The 19,934-nt window shown below is 37.5% G+C and overlaps 1 protein-coding gene and 1 long non-coding RNA gene across 11 annotated transcripts in view; one reads left to right on the top strand and one right to left on the bottom strand.

Moving 5' to 3' along the window:
• CBLB (Cbl proto-oncogene B) overlaps positions 1-19,934 on the bottom strand; it is a 213,841-nt gene that overhangs the window by 90,410 nt on the left and 103,497 nt on the right. For 6 of the 8 annotated variants that reach the window (XM_015129774.3, XM_077993983.1, XM_015129772.3 and 3 more), the window contains exons 5-6: positions 6,800-6,956; positions 1,279-1,400 (exon numbers count right to left, since the gene is read on the bottom strand). In XM_015129774.3, coding sequence (XP_014985260.1) covers positions 1,279-1,400; positions 6,800-6,956 — 279 coding nt within the window. Of the gene's footprint in view, positions 1-1,278; positions 1,401-4,968; positions 5,164-6,799; positions 6,957-19,934 lie in introns of those variants that run through there. The other 2 variants (XM_077993984.1, XM_028844661.2) reach the window with 2 other exon arrangements.
• Positions 12,036-18,717, top strand: LOC144339424 (uncharacterized). Of its 3 annotated transcripts, XR_013414417.1 has the most exons (4): positions 12,054-12,170; positions 13,504-13,671; positions 14,513-14,623; positions 16,087-18,717. It is a non-coding gene; the product is annotated as an uncharacterized LOC144339424 (long non-coding RNA). The 3 variants fall into 3 exon arrangements; XR_013414415.1 differs by lacking the exon at positions 13,504-13,671 and having other exon boundaries at positions 12,036-12,170; XR_013414416.1 differs by lacking the exons at positions 13,504-13,671; positions 14,513-14,623 and having other exon boundaries at positions 12,040-12,170.

The raw sequence follows: 19,934 nt of genomic DNA, 5'->3' as shown, positions 1-19,934 counted from the left end.
AAAAAAAAAATGTTTTGGCCGGGCGTGGTGGCTCACACCTGTAATCCCAGCACTTCGGGAAACTAAGGCGGGCAGATCACGAGGTCAGGAGATCAAGACCATCCTGGACAACATGGTGAAACCCCGTCTCTACTAAAAATACGAAAATTAGCTAGGCATGGTGGCACATGCCTGTGATCCCAGCTACTTGGGAGGCTGAGGCAGAAGAATCGCTCAAACCAGGGAGTCGAAGGTTGCAGTGAACGGAGATCGCGCCATTGCACTCCAGCCTGGCGACAGAGCAAGACTCCATCTCAAAAACAAAGCAAAACAAAACAAAAATGTTTTAAAGTACAAACATTATATACAGCACAAATCAAATAAAAATGATACTAGAAAAAAAAAAGGTACACTTAAAAACCACCACCAAATTCATCCCTAAAATGAAATGTTCTCTACAGGAAAATCAGTGCACTAATGAATACTGGAATAGCATCTGAAATGTGAGGATTCTGACAAGCAGGTCTCTAATATCCCTATTGCTGTACTCAGCATACTGCCTGCCATAGCACAAATGCTTACTATGTGCCTAATGAATTTTTAGATGAAATACATGGGAAAATGCACTGAACCATGGAAGAGAGAGATTTTCTGGACCCCGATTTGCCATTAATAAGGTGTAATTTCTTGGCCAAAGCCACAGGGGCTGACCGACCTCTCCAAGGTTCATTTAGTTTCATCATTTGGAAAATAAAATATAAATTCTGAGGCTACAATAAAACATAAGGCATTATGAAAAAAGTTTTCAAGGACACGAAATTGGTTTTGATTATAACAATAGGTCTATATATGCTATGTACATACATTTATTTGTTCATAAACTTACATTTATATTTATGTGTTCAGGTGCATGTATATGTACTTGTATTTATCAGAGAACTTAAATGAATGTCTTTAAAATACCCCAAAGTAACGAACATAAGACTGTTCCATTTATTTGTTCTTTAGCACAGTATTCAAGTATTCAAATATATACATACAATTTTGCACATAAACACAGAAATCATGAAAACAGAAAGGAGACCACATCCCCTTTCACTTTATGAATACCAAGTTTCAGACTAAGCACAATGTATCAATTTAAAGGATTAGATTAAGAAGCACCATTTTGGTCTTTTAGCTTTTCTAGCCCCCTCCCAAGCATGCCATCAGTGGGTGTTGCTGACTAACTTAGGAACAAACCATGGAGAATTTTCATCTTTGGATATATCACATAATATTACTGCTAAAAAGTCTTACCTTCCGGGTTTGGTGCTGTATTTCTGCAGTCGTGCTTTAACTTCATCATACGTGAGAAATGCCATGTAACCTGGATGTGTCACAGCTAAAAAATTCCAATTCCGCAAAATAGAGCCCCAAGGCTAAAAAATAAATAAATTAAAAGAGATTATCTAGAGAATATCAAATATTGATTACATACTGAACCATCATTTAATACATTTAACATTATCTTGGATATTTTAAGTTAATCTGACCTTATGTGGTTTAGGTCAACTTTTGTTACCTACCAGCAGACATTCAAGTCTATTGTTCTTTAGAGAAATATGATTAGGCAGAAAACAGATTTTTCAGGAAGAGAATACGGAGAAGAAAAAAGAAAACCACAAAATCTCTTCTCTACACAGTCTGTTCTCACTACAGCACTTGTGACCATTTTAAAACATAAATGAAATAATTCTTCTGTTCAAAGCCTTCTAACTTTGAATAAAAGCCAAAGTCCTCATATATTGCTTAGAAGGACTTTATAGGGTTTGATCCCCAGCAGTTCCCCTTTTTGTCTTCATCTGCTATAACTCTCCCACTTTCTGCATCTTCTCCAGCCTGCTATTGTCTTGAACACAAATGCCCTCTTTCCTCTTAGAGTCTTTGTATTTGCCGATGCCTTTACTTGAATTTTCTTCCCCCAAATATCCATCTCATTCCTGTCTCCAAATGTCACTTCCTCAATGAAGCCTTCTCTGACCAGCATATTTAAAACTGTTACCTCTTGCCATATTCCTCACCTCCGTGTATGTCTGTTTCGTTAACAACTGCTTCATTTTACAGAGTAAGAAACCATATCATAGAACTTACATGACTTGGCAAAGGTTACACATTAACCATAAGCTACATAAGGACAAGGAACATGCCTGTCTTGCTTGCCCATGGGATGCCAGGACCACTGCAGCATCAGATAACAGTAATCAGCCAAGGATCAATGTCACTGAACAGATCCTCTAGTGACTTGTGTAAAAGGCTAGTGTTAACACTACTGTAGTCACATCTGGCTTAACTTTACCTAACTATAAACTTAGGAAAGGTTTAGGGTTTAAAAGTGAGTTACATAAAAACAAAACCTTTCGCATAAGTATTTGGTTTGTACCATTGCATCATTCTCTCTTTAATCTGATTGGTTGTATGTCCAGCTACCAGGGCAAGAGAAAAAAGGCAGGCAGTGATAGACAACTTTACTCAAGGGTGTGGATGAATCATCTCTGTAATTTTTTTAAGGCTGAAGCTACATTTATTCCAAGGAACTGGCAGCATACTCTATCTGATGTGCCAGATTATTAAATCTTCTACATAAAAGAAAAAAAACAAAGTATTTTTACGTTGCCATGTTAAAGCTGTTAAACAGTTATTCTAGACATGATTACTGGTAAAAGTTCCTGCTTTTGTTTGTTTTGAGACTTGTTCCTCATTATTGTTAAGCAAGTTACAAATTTATAAGTCAGAATTCTTCAAGGATTATAACCCTTGAGATGAGGATAACAAAGAATGATTTAGTAATAATAAAGTTTTTAGCCTTTTTCAACATAACAAGAAAAATCTTCGGGGTATTTCCCCATCACACTAAAATACCTAATTGGGCAAGAAAGGCGCTCTAGAGAATAATAATATGAGAGGCTGAAAAAAAATGCATGTTTTAAATTTTCTCCCTAATGCATGACTAAAAAATTGCATTAAATATTACTTAGAAAATGTCAGTATGTATTTTTAAAAACTGAGCGATAACTGTTATTCTAGACCCTAGTTTTTGTTTTGTTTTGTTCTACCCATCTATAAAGGACAAGGATGAAAGAAATATCAAACAAATATTTGGGTCACTTCCATTAAAGTCCACACAAATTAGTGGAAGAGTGGTTGAAAAAAAATGCTGAACTTTATAGAGCACCAATGCACAGATCAAAATATAAGTAAAAAAATTAAATTGGTGTTTTGAGCCAACTGCTACAGTATTTAGCAACCATTTCTTAGTACATAACCCAGAGGGCCAGCTTCTAATTGCAAAAATATTTATGTAATAGAATGAGTCTGTGTATTGTTTTTCTTGTATGCAGCCCACTCAAAACAGAAACATGCAGTACTTATGTGCTTTTTATTTTTAAAGTATTTCGATGACTACTGGCTTAAAAAAGGCAAAACAAAGTGTTTTGGAGAATATATTTTTTTTATTTTGCTTTTCAGATTAAAGAAATTTTTTCGTATATAAGAACATAAAATTATCTAGATATTTTAAATGACTATAGAAATTAATGAAGTGAATAAAGGAGACAAGTCCCTCCATTCTCTCAAATGCTACTATTTTCAAGAAGAGCCAGTTACTGACTTATAGCTTAAGTTGGAAGAGGGTCCTCGGCTGGTCTGCCTAGATACTCTCTTTAATTCTTTGCTACAACTGAGGACTTTCCTCTTCTTTGATTTTCCTCACTATTCCATTGATGCTACATATTCCACAGTCACTAGGATATTCTACTAAAATACTCCATCCTTATCCTGCTACCCCCAAATTTAGTGCCCCATTTCTCAGTGACCCCATTTTTTCTAATAGTGGGGATATAGAAGAAAAGGAGAACAACAGCCCCAGGGAGAAGGAAGAGAGAAGCAAAATCCCTATAATTCCTTTCCAGGACAGTAGCATGTGCCGATTCCAGCATCTCTAAGTGACTTTGAGAGAAAAGAGAAGGATAAAGAAAAGGAAAGAAGGAAGAAGAGGAAATGAGGAAGGTGACCACAGTAAGATCCCTCCAGTGACTCCCAAGTATTTGTTCAGGTTCTGCCTGCATATAAGAATGAAAGCCAAGAGGAAGCAAACCTTTTTACTTCTTTCATTCCCTCTGTAATTCTCAACTTCATCTCCTGCCCCCCGCTGGCTCCTTCTTAAAAACCTTCTGCTAGTTTCTCTACTTCAGACCCCAAATTCTAAAAGTGTACCTTGCTCACCTTCAGTTCCCATTCTGCTAAATATCCCACTCTCAATAATTTGCAGTCAGAAGAAGTCACTGCCAATTAACTACTAATATCATGGCTATAACTGAATGTATGTTCCTGCAGTCACACAGTATTAGCAAAACATATGTTCATACGTAATATATAAATGTAAGGATTTAATGAATACATTTAAGAAAATCACTTAATTTTTAAAGTTGTATAAAAAGATCAGCAAAAGTTAAACCATCTACTTCTCTATACACAGAACCAATTTTATCATATTTTAAGGCACACATACGATTATATTCAAAGCATTTGATTGGAGTATAGAAATAAACAAATGATGAATCTCAGAAATACACAGGGGCTAAACAAGAGTTCTTCAGCTCCTTCTGTAATCACATTTTTAAAATGATTAGGAATTCCCTGGCCCAGGTAAGATTTTCATTTTACGATCTAAAACTTTTCACAGTAGCTTGACTTAAAAATAGCCCTTTCTTTTCCCATCCCAGTGAAAGTAAATAAGATATATATTCCTTAGAGTATCAAGGCTGACTTGTGCTATTTTAAAGTAAAACAGCTTATAAGAAAATATGTCCACATATTAAATAGCAGTTTAGGTAAGTGTTTAACCAACATTAAGTTGCCCTCATACTTTCAATATATAACGCCAGGGAATTCTAGCATTTAATACCCACAGTAAAAAGTCATCCAGGCTCACCACAAAAATATACTCACTTCCTAGAATGAGCAGTTAGGTTTAATGTAGGAAGATTACTTTTACTCTCTTCCTTGACAAGGTGAAGAAGCAAAGCTCCTACTATTTAGAATCTCTTTGTATCATGTTAAATAAATAAGATATTCTGTAAAATTATCAGAAACCTTTAAAGAAAGGAGAGGTTCCATTATAAAATGACCAATATCAGATAACTTTTTTTCTAAAATAGATCTTAAAATCTTTGAAAAACGTAAACTGTCAAACTATAATATACACCAAGGGAATAATCATGAACTCAAAAATTTAAAATAATCAAAAGCACACTTTCATCAGTGATTTATCTAATTGCTTACCCTATATACAAGGTAGAATTATGATTCTGAAATTGTAATACAATGAAATATATCCTGTATTTTTTTTTTTTTTTTTTTTTTTTGAGACGGAGTTTCGCTCTGTCGCCCAGGCTGGATGCAGTGGTGTGATCTCGGCTCACTGCAAGTTCCACCTCCTGGGTTCACACCATTCTCCTGCTTCAGCCTCCCAAGTAGCTGGGGCTACAGGCGCCCACCACCACCACGTCCAGCTAATTTTTTGCATTTTTAGTAGAGACATGGTTTCACATCCTATATGTATTGTTGACAGGAGTTAATCTCTCTTCTATTAATGGGTTCCTTCATAAATTAAAAGCTAATCCTGTGCAATGTGGTTTTTATTACATAAACTAGTCATCCAATCCTTGCTAGCTAGTGCCAAGCAGAATTAAAGATCAGAGAAGTAAAGTTCATGTAACATGAAAAACATGAAACCAACATTATACTCTGATATTTGTTGAAAGCATGTTTCAAAGAGAATAAATTTTACTTCAGATTAAAATGATAAAAAATTGTATCAGAATATAAGTAAGCCCAGTCTGATCAACTTACCTCATTTACTATATAATTTATGTTACTAAATCATAAAAATGTTAAGCAGAAAATTTTTATTTTGTGACTACTTGAACTGAAACCCATAGATGATATACATTTTAGTGGCAGAGGCAAACTCAAAACACAAATTTCAAGTCTTCATGTTTAAGGTAATTCCATTAAGGCATGCAAAAGAAGAAAATGATAGCATCCATATAATGCTACATTCTTCTAATGTGCTATGTGAAAACAATTATGGAGGATAATTTAAAAGGAAAAACAATAAGCATAACAAAAATGTTCATCTTAAAGTTGTTTACACTAGAGAAAATGCAGGTAAAAATCTAAATTTTTCAAAAGAGAGCTTTGTTAATACTAACATACTATTTTGAATGAATATGACATAGGAACTTATGAAGAATATTTATTGACACTGAAAACTGTTCGTTACACATGGTTGAATGTGCAAAGCAATTTATAAAATAAGTACAGGACACAAGTTCTGTTCTATACAGAACAGTCTGGTATTTCTAAGTTTACTATTTCTCTTTTAACCTAATAAACGCAGAAGGCAAAGGGAAAGATTTTAGATCTAGCTGGAAAATGCCCACCTGCAGTTGTTGCATTCTATCCATCATTGTGCTAAAACATCAACAAAATAAAGTGAGGAAACTAAGTAGAGAGTTTAAAACAAAGCTCTTTTGGATGGATCCTCTCAAAGCTGACAAGCAGCCACCAGGCTCACAGCATCCGATACTCCAAACTTAAGCCAAATGGCTCACTCTAAACTTTTAGCAATGACCAAACATACCAATAAAATTACAGACTAATAGTAATGACACTATTTTCCATATGTTTGTTTATATGTGTGTAAGAGAGAGAGAAACAGAGAGAAAAGAAAGGGAGAGAGGAAGGGAATGGATAGACTAAGCAAGTATAAACTTACCTGAAACAGCCTGGTAAAAATATCAAATTCAAAAACTGAAATGTAATCATTGCAAGTTAAATCAATTGTTGATTTTAGAGCCATTGCTTCCAGGCCAGAGCTAATCTGGTGGACCTCATGAAGGCACTGTCTGAATACTTTCCATGGTACGATAGTTCTGTGCAAGGTGGAAAAAAAGGGAAATAATTGAATCAAGTGTCATTTAAGAAATACCTCCCTTTGAAGCAGCAAAATTCAATAATAAAATTAATATAATTGTATTTGTACTACCAGACTGAGAATACTGTTCATATTTCAGAACAAATGTAGTGGGTTCCATTTAACTCAATTATTTTGCATTTGCTAAGAATAAGACAAAAATTTAAATTAATTTTCTCTCAAACATTTCTAGGCTATCAAGATAGCTATAGAAACACATCTAAAAAAAGGTATTAGGTCAAAGTCTTATGTGTCATGACCTCTTCATGTGTGTATACAAGGTTATTTAATAATGAATCAAGATTTAATTCTCATTTTCTAAAAACAGTCATAAGATGATGGATCCATATAATATACATCCTTTATTCATTGCACAAATGAGTAATATGTATTAGCCAATTCAAGAAGACTAAGATGGAAAGCCATCAAGACATTTCTGCCACAACCTTGATGTTTTCTGCAGAGATGAAAAGCATATGTTATCTAACTTTTCATATTAATACAAAAGAAAAACTTAATTTTTTAAACCAACCACAATGGTTATATCATGGGAGTTTATTCAACATTTATTTATTACTGTATTTTGACTAAATATCATTCAACAAAATTTTAACATGTAATACAGTTACATGATCCAAAAAACTTAGAAGAGCACAGAATGGTAACTAGGGAAACGTCTCTCGACCTCTCCCCATCTGACCAGTTTCCAACTGACCTACCCTCCTTCCCACCATGAAAATTAGTGACACCCAGGATGCATTTCTTAGTTAACCTTCCTGCTTCAGAATAATGCCTATTCCTAACTTGGCAGAAGAAAGAAATCATTCAGTTTTTAAAATTTAAACTACAATTTTTTACAACAGAATAGCATAAAAGCCGTCCCTCTTATAAGATAGCATCCTCTTATAAGATAGTAAATATTTAAATCTTAGGTTTTCTTTACTAGTATCTCTGAAATACAAGAATCAGGCAGAATAAACTAAATTGTGCCTGGCCCCATTCTGTATCAATCCACTCAATGAGATATCACCATAAAGGTACAACTTGATATTCAGTAATTTTCTGCAGCAGTGGTTGTCAAACTTCAGCATGCATCCAAATTATCTGAGGCTTGTTAACATAGCCTGATCCTCAACCCAAGATACTATGTTTCAGTAGCACTGGGGTGGGGCCTGAACATTGACAGCTATAAAATGTTCCCTGCAGCTGCTGCTGCTGCTCTAGAGACAACACTTAGAGAGCCTACTATAGCTACTCATTGCTAAAACAAGGCACTGTTGGGGAAATACAATTATAGAAATAAAGATAACATCTTTGCCTTTGAAGAACACACTTTAGGGATAGAAGTAAAACCTGTAATGCTAAAGAATCTAGAGTGGGGTATATAAGGACATGCAAGCTGGGTGATGGATACACAGCAAGTGCTGGAGGGATTCCAGAGAAACAGTCTGTGGGAAGTGGCAGAAATTAATGGTGAGACAGATTGACAACACTATGCTGTATAATTTATAAGAGAGTTTAGGTTTGAGGTACCATTAAAAGAAAAATATGAGGCTTCATACCTCAAAAAGTTTTTCTCTATGTATGAAAAAAACAGGAAACCACAGAGAACTGAGGAGAGATACCACATCAGATGCCATTTAGAAGAAACACACGTCAGGCTCTGATTAAGGTTAACAAAATGCTGCTGTTTTAAAAACACAAGGAACACTTTTAAGAATATTAGGGAGCTGTTGATTTACAATGAAGTATAAATATGCAATTATGTCCAGCTTCATTATAATTACCATGAAACCAATGTCTAAGAAGCACATTTTTCTTTTCCAAATTAAAGTTTCAAATACTCAGAACACAAAAGGGACATGGATCATGATACTCAGAGTAAAAAAAATATGATCAGAGAACCCGTGACTTCAGAACAGTATAAATTTTATTTTTTGTATGAAGAAGTTAAAGCATTTTGTTTCGTATATAAAGTATACAACATAAAGTGGTCAAACTGTAAATATTTATTTTGTGTATAACATATAAAAAGTTTTTTTAAAAAAGGCCAAATAGACACCTTCCACATCTGTTACTATAAAAATGATTCTAATCTAGTATGTACAGTGAATTCAATTCATAATTCTTTTGAGCACCTAGTGATTTCCCAGAGCCAGTTATACGAGATGTATGAACTTAAGAAAATTTTGGTCTTATGTACCCCTTCATAATAACAATTTACAAAAGGACAAGTTACATTTCCACAGTACTTGTGTAAATGAAACTTTGTCAGATTACTCGTGATAAACCTCAAAGCCAAAGAGGCATTCACTGGAATCTTAATTAGTGGTAGTAATAGGGATTAGGAAGCCAGGGCATTATTTTGTTAACTTTTCATATGTGAATGTTTGCACAACAGATACCCCTCCTTTGATCACCTCAGCAAAACACCCATTATTGTGTAGGAGGTGGGGGTGGGGAACAGAGGTAGGGGGAAGGGGATTTCAAGAATGAAGAATAGATAGAGAGCATAACAACATAGTCTTTAAAAACAAACAAAAATTAGATTATTCTCAACTGTTGCACTAAGGCTCTAAACTTTCTTAAGACTAAGTGGCTACCATTCTTTTTTGAGGTGTATGGGAGGAAGGGAACCCAGAGAGCATGAATTTTCACACTTCTATTTAAACTTCTGCAAAAAGACAGCGGTTTCTGCTACCTCTTCCTTTAGAGATGAAGCAATTATCTCTAATATGAGAGAAAATATTAATGAGAGAAAATATTAATGGCAAATTGTTTTACAAATGTAGAAATTTCAGGGTGCTGGCAGAGACCTGGGAAGAAGTAAAGGGAAGAGACAGAGACAGAGACAGACAGACAGAGAGAGAGAGAGAGAGAGAGAGAGAGAGAGAGAGAGAGAGAAATGAAAGAGCCAACTAAACTCCAAGTTTTCACTAATCCAAAAATCTTTCAATATGTTCTAGTTGACCCTTACAATTATAAACCACTTAAGTTGCAGGCTGAATTGCTTTTAAAATACAGTGGAAAAGTATAAGTAATTGTCAATCTACAAAGAATAGAATACACATATAATTATATGAGCAATAATATAATTTCAGGATCTTTTTATTTCAAATAAGAGTAAGAACTGCTATTTATTGATGGCTTACTACCATTTATCTATTATACAGAAATCTATTGATGACTTTTTGTTAAAGTGATAGTTCTGTTCATATAATGTCATGAGACATAAGAATATGATAAATAAGACTACGTTATAATCCTGTTATTAGATAATGAGTTCTAGCCTGTCTACCAAAAAAACAATAGTAAACCTCTTTAAAGTCTTGAAAAACAGTATCCTTTCAAAGAAAATGGGATTAATCAGATGCAGGGAAATAAATCTGGAAAGGTGTCAGCTGGTCAGTAGTGGACAGATCACTTAATCTTCCAGGCTGGTTTTCTCTTGTGTAAATGTGGAGAAGTGTATTAGATATTCTAATTTGAAAATCCTGCAATTTTAAGAAAAAGGTAAGAGGAATGGAAAATAGAAAGTGTGAGGAGGATGATTTTTTTTTTTTAAAAAGGTAAAACATTTTCATTAAACCACTAGTTTGTAAAAGGTTAAAGGTTTTAGTTTCAACTGATAGGAAAAACAAAAAACATTTCATACAATACAGGGTGAATATCAACAGAAGCTAGGGTGTTTGCAAACAGGAATTTTGTATACTACTGGTGTGAATGAGAATTTACACAGCACTTCTAGAAGGCAATTGGGAAACAAATTTCAAAAGCCTATACATTATAACTAAGAACATCAACTTCCAGGGATTTCACCTAAGGAAATTATGTCCAAAAAATATACAGCAGCCAAAGGCCCATCCACAAATCTTTGAAATGCAGTGTTGTTTATAAGACAAAATATTTGAAAATAAATATATTCACTAGTAACAATTTTGTGCAGAAAAATATTTATTGTCATGAAAAAGTGTTATTGGGATATTACTAAATGGAAACAGTATTTTTAAAATTTTGTCCTTTATGATCCAATGTTAAACTATAATGTCTGGAGATACCACAAATGTAATAACCAGATTGTGGTGGAAGGGATTATAAGTGATTTTAAAAATATATTTTCTGAATTTGTACATGGTTTTTAACTTTTTATATGTCTAATATGCTCTGGTGTACTAAAAGAATAGAAGATGTACTAAAACTTTTAAATATATGTAATTGTAGAAGAATCAATGAAAAACACAAAGCAGTATCTGCTTATGACATAGCTTTATGTGTAGAAAATACAAAAATTTTACAGATTAAACTATAGGAAATAAGAAAATTGAACATGGTTGCTGAATACAAAATTGATATAAAGTATCAGTTATCTTTCTTATATTGGCTACATATAACTAGAAAATGAAACTTTAAACATTTGATTTTTATAATGCTATCTAAAAGTCCCAAATAAATAGAAATAAAGCTAACAATAGATGAGCAAAGCAAAAATATCAATATACACACATACACAGAGATATAAAAAACATAAATAAAGGTATATAACACTTTAATGGTAGATTCATATTACAAAGAGTTCTTCCCAAATTGGCCTAAAAATTTAATATAACTGAAATAAACAATCCCAGGAGGTATTTTTTGTAGTAGATACTAATAAACTGGTTCTGAAGTACATGGGAAATGCAAGAGTCAAGAACAAAAAAGGTAATCTTCACTAAGAACATTAACAAGTATATACTCTTTACATTAATTAAGACAATGTGGCATTGGTACAAGCATAGACAAACAGATGGAACAAAACTAAAATTTTAGAAACATGTACCCATATATAAACACTGGATGATATAGTTTGGATATTTGTTCCCCCCAAACCTCATGTTGAACTGTAATCCTCAATTTTGGAGGTAGAGCCCAGTGGGAGGTGATTGGATCATGGGGGCACGTTTCTCATGAATGGTATAGCACCATCGCCTTGGTGCTGTCCTCACGACAGTGAGTTCTTACAAGATCTGGCTGTTTAAAAGTGCATGACACCTCCCTTGCGCTCTCTTCCTCCTGCTCTCACCACATGTGACATGCAGGCTCTGCTTCACCTTCTGCCATGAGCAAAAGCCCTCTGAGGCCTGCCTGGAAGCCAAGCAGATGCTAGCACCACGCCTGTACAGCCTGCATAATGGTGAGCCCAATAAACCTCTTTTATTTATAAATTATACTTGATGTTATATATCCAGTTTCTGTGTTAGGTTGTTTTAGCAGTGCTATAAAGAAATACCTGAGGCTGGGTAATTTATAAATAAATAATCAAATGAATAGGTTAATTGTGGTACAGCTATACAATGAAGCAAGGAGAATGAATAAAGTACTGCTGCATGCAAGTAGAGAGTTGAATTCCATAAACATAAAAAGAGGAAGAAGCCAGTTTTTTTCCAAAACAGTATAATTAGTATGTTTTCAACTATGTATAATTTTATGGTGCCATGTATCAGAACTACTAGGTGGTGACTATGTGAGACTTTCTGACGGGCTGAGAGAGGGCGTCCTCCAAGATGGAGGTAGTAAGGTATTACTACTTTATCTGCGTAGCATATACATGGGTATGTTTACTTCAAAAAATTTCTCACTCTACATGTATGATTTGTGTACTTTTCCCCATGTACATTAAACTTCAATTATATATTTAATTTTTAAAAAATATTACACTAAAAATCCAAGACTAAAAACAAAAAGTAACTACCTTAATACAAACAAGGAAATCGACATGTTTGTTTATTGTTGGTTTGTTCTGTTGCTGTGGTATTAGTGGTGGCAGGTGTTTAAGATCCGTAGCTCAGGATCTTGTAGCTCAGGAATATATACTATCATCCTCATTTTAAACAAAAAGAAAATATGTTCTATATACATTAGCCCAACTCTATTTCTAATTTTATGTAAATTTTGTCAGAAAATTCACCTTGATCAACTAAGATATGTTCAATGTCAGTATCTTTAAATCGAGGGCAAGCTTTGTTCAGAAGATAATAGGATATTTGTAACATATTTGACATGTTTTGATTACATTATGGACACAAAATATTAGCACTGTGATTCCTAAGTCCATTGACATTTTGTATATAGTTATTCCTTAAATCCAACCTTCTTTTTTCATGACTCCACTTTTTAAGAATATGAAGATAGATTCTTATCAGGCCATTATTACTCTTGCTGTTCTATCAACAAGGGAAAAGCAATTGTTTTCCAGCAATCTACAGAAACAACGTATCAAAACACTCTGGTCACACAGTCACCATATAGCAAGTCATCTTTGATAGGATGGTAACCATAGTTACCAAGGATATTCATAATTAGATTGAACCACTCTTCCTCATACATGAAAATTCCTGACACTGATAAAGACATAGAGGCTGGGTATTTATGCTGGATAATTTTTATTTGTCAAAAAGCTCATAACACTTCGTCTATAGTGTAGATAAGCACTACTGTCACTTATTGTTTGTGTGTCACTTTTCCAGCCAGAAACCTCTGTGATCGGTGGCACCATTACCCGAGTTTTCCTCAGGCCTGCTGGGCTCATTCCACCAACTCGACCTGGCAGGCCACACTCACCGTGCACTATCAGCACAGATCCCACACCTGCCAAGGGCGAGTCAGATGTGGAGCAACAAGTGGTGCATGAGCAAGTGAGCGTGGAGTCGGCCACTGCGCACAGCCACGCACATTGGCTGCTGTAGCAGGGCGGGCAGCTCTGGGCACCAGCACAGGCACTGGCTCTGGGCAAGCCAGTGGCAGGATCTGACGTACAGCAAGTGGCTTCCGCTGTGCGTACCTGTGTCTGGAGGAGGGGAACACAGTGGCACCCAAAAGCTTGGAGACTCCAGAAACTACAGAGCCCCAAATGGGGTGTCACAGCCCTAGCTCAGGGAGCCTGTAGGTGTGGGTTCCCCGAAGAGCCACAGCTCTTCTCTCCTTCTCATTGCCCACAATGTGGGGAATGGAGGGAGTAGAGGGTGGGTACATTTCAGCCCTGTTTGTGTTACTGTTTTTTCAGTCCTGCCATTTGGCAGTCCCTGAGTTCTTGTCCCGTGTCCAGGAAGAATGAGGTATACAAACAACTGGAGGGTGGGAAGGCAGAAAGGAGCTTTACTGAGCAGCAGAACAGCACTCAGGAGACCCAGAGTGGGCAGTTCCCTTTCTGCAGGCAGATCATCCCAAGGAGTCAAAGAGACTCAAATTGGGTAGCTTCTTCCTGCAGCTGGTAGTCTGATGTCTGTGTGAGTCCGGCTGGGTCTGGAGGTTTTTATGGGCTCAGAAGGGAGGATGTGTGTGCTGACTGGTCCACAGGAAGGCCCAGAAAAAGCACCGCAAGTTTTCATTCCCACTGTGAACTCCACCAGGAACTGACAGCCCAGCCCTGAGGCTGTAGGCTGTCCCTGTCTTGAAAGTGGGGCTTCAGTGGGGACCTGCGCCTTTCCACCCATGAGCCTGTCTGCCTCCTGCTGCCACCAATCATGTCATCTACAGGTGCCCTGGGTGTTTCTGTGGAGGGTTGCCTGCAGGCCCACATGGAGCTGCCCTCAACTCTACCCCCTTGGCCTCCCTCCAGTGCTCCTTGGTCCCAAAGTTTGGAAAGGGGTGAGTTGGCAGGGAGCTGGCATGTCAGCGCCATCCTGAGTGTGTGCACACCCAGCCAGGTCACAACAGTGCCCATGCTTGGCCACAGCTTTGCTCCATCCCAGAGCAGGCACTGGGAGCAGGGTGAGGCCAGACAACAGGAGCAGGCACTTCCAAGCCTGCTGGGGTAGGGGGACTTCCCGGTCCCCAAAGAGTGTAGGGATGCCCAGGTCCACAGCTGCAGCTGCTCCTGGAAGCACGGGGCTCCAACCTCATTAACGCGGAAGAGGGTGGGGCTCCTGCCTGTTCCCACATCCCGCCCACTCCATGGAGCACACAGTCCTGGCCATGCCTCCCCTATTGCAGCATCTTCACAGCAGCCGCTTCAGACGGGCAGCTGCGGCCATCATTACTTCTCTGTATAGTGGACAAGTATTTTTCACATATTCACATTCTGAAGCCTAAATCTAGAATCATATTTTTATAAGATTGCAGGAACACAGGAAATAGCGTCTTTAGTATTATTTCTAATCTTCTCAATTCTTTCGTTCACATGATAGATTTGACGCTTTCTAGCTTCTGGTCTCACATGCTAACCTTTGAACATAATAAACAATAAATTTGCTATAGTCATAAAATTATTTTTACATAATTCTATTTCTTTTCCGGCTTTGAAAATAAAGTTCATTAGTGGAAAGGAACAGGAAGAGGAGCTGAAAGTATGATCCATAATCATGTGTAAAAATTCCATTTAAAACTTTTCCACTTAGAAGTCACTGACTGTAAAAAATAGAAAGATTCCGGTTTTAAAACAATTAATACTTGTTCTTTTCTTTAACTGTTCTTCAGCATATATTCTCTGAAAGTTCACTAATACAGGATAAATTTATGAGATACAGCAGCTCACAGGTTATGCAACATACCTTTGATATGCTGAAGTCAGATTAAATAAAATTTAAAAATTACATACTCCAGGAAGTGCTGCCAAAGAGAGGTTTAAGTAAGGCTTTAGAATGATCTTTCCTTTAGCAATAAGAGCTCAGAATTACAAACAAAAAAAAAGTCAATAATAAAACCAAGTTCCTTGTAAGTCTCTCAACATGAGCCAATTAAATTAACAACCAATGGGTGAAGTCTCCTAGATGTATAAGATAAACTGAGGCAAAAAATAAAGAGCTTCTGATAACATTTCTAAAACTCTGAAAGAAAAAACTGTGCATATATTGCTGTGCATAATTAAATCCATCAAAAAGTCATTTTAATAAAACTACTGAAATTTTAAATAACTCCTTTGTTATTAAAGACTAACAAAAACAAATCTACGCAAGAAAAACAACTATAGCATTTCCTATTAATAACCAACATTTAAAATAAGGAAGAACAGAAAGATCAATCATGAGCAGCCTATTACTGAAATGCAAATACCCACATATTGACTTTACTGTTGTTGTTTTTGTTTCTCATTTCATTTTGTTTTGTGGCAGGGTCTCATTCTGTCACCCAGGCTGGAGTGCAGTAGCGTGGTCTTGACTCACTGCAACCTCGACCTCCCAGGCTCAAGCGATTCTCGTGCCTCGGCCTCCTAAGCAGCTGGGATGAAAGCGTGCGCCACCATACCTAGCTAATTTTTGTATTTTTTGTAGAGACAGAGTTGTGCCACGTTGCCAGGCTGGTCTCGAACTTTTGGACTCAAGTGATCCACCTGCCTTGGCCTCCCAAAATACTGGGATTACAGGCATGAGCCACTGCACCTACCCCCTACACACTGACTTTAATAATGATGTGGTTTGGCTGTCTCCCCATCCAAATCTCATCTTGAATTATAGCTCCCATAATTCCCACATGTTGTGGGAGGGACCGGGTGGCAGATAATTGATTAATGGGCAGTTTCCCACATACTATTCTCGTGGTAGTAAATAAGTCACATGAGATCTGAGGGTTTTATAGGGGTTTCTCTTTTTGCTTGGCTCTCATATTTTCTCTTCTCTGCTGCCATGTAAGATGTGCCTTTTGTCTTCTGCCATGATTGTGAGGTCTCCCCAGCCACATGGAACTGTGAGTCCATTAAACCTCTTTTTCTTTATAAACTACCCAGTTTTCAGTATGTCTTTTTCAGCAACGTGAAAATGTACTAATACAGTAAATTGGTGCCAGTAGAGTGGGGTGCTGCTGTAAAGATACCCAAAACTGTGGATCCAACTTTGGAACTGGATAACGGAGAGGTTGGAACAGTTTGGAGGGCTCAGAAGAAGAGAGGAAGATGTGGGAAAGTTTGGAACTTCCTAGACACTTGTTGAATGGTTTGACGAGAATGCTGACAGTGATATGGACAATGAAGTGCAGGTTGAGACGGACTGAGATGGAGATGGGGAACTTCTTGGGAACTGGAGTAAAGGTGACTCTTGCTATGTTTTAGCAAAGAGACTGGCAGCATTTTGCCCCACCCTAGAAATTGTGTAACTTTTAACTTGAGAGAGATAATTTAGGGCATCTGGCAGAAGAAACTTCTGAGCAGCAAAGCATTCAAGAGGTGACTTGGGTACTGTTAAAAGCATTAAGTTTTATTCATTCACAAATATATGATATGGAATTGGAACTTATGTTTAAAGAAGAAGTGGAGCATAAAAATTCAGAAAGTTTGCAGGCTGACAATGTGATAAAAAAGAAAAACACATTCTCTGAGGAGAACCTCAAGCTAGCTGCAGAAATTTGCGTAAGTCAGGAGGAGCCAAATGTTAATCACCAAGACAATGAGGAAAATGTCTCCAGGACATGTCAGAGGTCTTCATGGCAGCCTCTCTCATCATAGGCCTGGAGGCCTAGGAAGAAAGGTTTCATCGGCTGGACCCAAGGCTAGGTCTAGGTTTCATCGGCTGGACCCAAGGCTCTGCTGCTTTGTGTAGTCTCAGAACTTAGTGCCCTGCATCCCAGCTACGGCTATAAGGGGCCAACGTTGAACTCAAGCTTTTATTTCAGAGGGTGCAAGCCTCAAGTCCTGGCAGCTTTCACATGGTGTTTGAGTCTGCAGGTGCACAGAAGTCAAGAAGTTGAGGTTTAGGAATCTCTGCCTAGATTTCAGAAGACGTATGGAAATGCTTGGATATCCAGATAGAAGTTTGTTGCAGGGGCACGGCCCTTGTAGAGGTAGACATCTGTTGTAAGGGCAGAGACCTACTTCTGCTAGGGCAGTGTGGCAGAGAAATGTGGGGCCGAAGACCCCACACAGAGTCCCCACTGGGGCACTGACTAGTGGAGCTGTAAGAAGAGGGCCACTGTCCTTCAGACCCCAGAATAGTAGATCTACCGACAGCTTGCACCATGCCCCTGGAAAAGCCACAGACACTCAACATCAGCCCATGAAATCAACCAGGAGGGAGACTGTATCCCTGCGAAGCCACAGGGGTGGAGCTGCCCAAGACCACAAGAACCCACCTCTTGCATCAGTGTGCCCTGGATGTGAGACATGAAGTCAAAGGAAATCATTTTGGAACTTTAAGATTTGACCAGCTCTCTGGATTTCGGACTTGTGTGGGGCTTGTAGAACCTTTGTTTTGGATAATTTCTCCCATTCAGAATGGCTGTATTTCCCAATGCCTGTATCCCTACTGTACCTAGGAAGTAACTAACTTGCTTTTGATTTTACTCATAAAATCAAAAACTTGCTTGCTTTAAATTTTACTCATAAGTGCAAGGGACTCCTGTTGTCTCATATGAGACTTTGGAATGTGGACTTTTGAGTTAATGCTGGAATGAGTTAAGACTTTGGAGGACTGTTGCAAAGGCATGATTGTGTTTTGGAGTGTGAGGACGTGAGATATGGGAGGAGCCAGCAGCAGAATGATATTGTTTGGCTGTGTCCCCACCCAAATTTCATCTTGAATTGTAGTTCCCATAATTCCCACATGTTGTGGGAAGGACCTAGTGGGAGGTATTTGAATCATGGGAGTGGTTTCCCACAAACTATTTTTGTGGTAGTGAATAAATCTCACATTGGCTCTCATTTTCTCTCGTCTGCTGCCACGTAAGAAGTGCCTTTCGCCTTCCACCACGATTGTGAGGCTTCCCCAGTCACGTGAAACTGTGAGTGCATTAAACTTCTTTTTCTTTATAAATTACTCAGTCTCAGGTATGTCTTTATCAGCAGCATGAGAAAAGACTAATATAAGTAAGTTTTATTTACTTTGCTATTAAGTCACACTTTCTCTACCAGCAGAACATGATTCTAAAAAATCAAAGAATCTGAGATTCTACTCTTCTTGCAAGCTAACAAGTTGGCCTACCAGTTTCATGTATAGTGGCAGAAGACACTGGGTTTCTGTCAAAGGACTGGGTCAGAGTCAAAGGACTTTGTAACTCCCAGCAAGTGCAGTGGCTAGAGTACCAGCATTTCCTTGCACTTGTTCCCTAAACACAAATTCTCCTAAAAGAATGCAAAGACGGCCAGGTGACATCTGCATAAACTGTGGGTTTGATTCTGGAGTAGAATCTAGAACTTGAGGAACCCAAACATTTTATAATGGATAATGCCTGTCCTTTGACCCAGGGAGAAATACTACCTCTATTTTACGAGGCTTTAAGATCCTTGCTCTAGAAGGAGACCGTCTCTCCCTTTATTGACTCAAGTAGACACATTCAGCAGAGAAGAGAACAGATGTTTAGAGGATTAAGACCAGGACCTCTATAAATCCAGGGGCACACACTATTAGTCCAGTGGTTCCAAATAGCTTTCAGATATTAAAAAGTCAACTATCTGGGGAGCAGGTAGATAATATAAATGAGTAAAGAGGCCCAGGAAAGGACTGTGATGAATTGGAAGAGAGATGATGTAAAAAAAAAAAACAGCTGGCACCCAGGTCTAGCCAATTGCTGCCATATCCCAATTCATACCTATTGTTGCCATCATTCCCGGTTTTTCAGTTTCAAAACAATATTTTTTGTGTGAAACCAATAGTTTTTGGGCACTATGAACCATGCCCATGTAAGACAACAAACTTAATGGTGTATATTCTCACTGCTCCACCAACACTGTTCTCTTTTCTCTCTCCCTCTCCTGGGGACTCTCTATTCCCTAAGACACAACAACACTGAAATTAGGCCAAATAATAACCCTAAAATAGCCTCAAGTGCTCAAGTGAAAGGAATAGTCACAAGTCTCTCAGTTTACATCTAATTATGGACATGATTAATTTTAGTGAGAAAGGCATGTCTAAAGCTGACATAGGACAAAAGTGAGGCCTCTTGGACCAAACAGCCAAGTTGTGAAAGGAAAGAAGTTCATGAAGGAAATTAAAAATGCTACTTCAGTGAACACATGAATGATAAGAAAGCAAAA

Source organism: Macaca mulatta, chromosome 2, assembly GCF_049350105.2.
Source record: "Macaca mulatta isolate MMU2019108-1 chromosome 2, T2T-MMU8v2.0, whole genome shotgun sequence".
Taxonomy (NCBI): domain Eukaryota; kingdom Metazoa; phylum Chordata; class Mammalia; order Primates; family Cercopithecidae; genus Macaca; species Macaca mulatta.
This window is presented reverse-complemented; position numbering and strand designations above follow the sequence as displayed.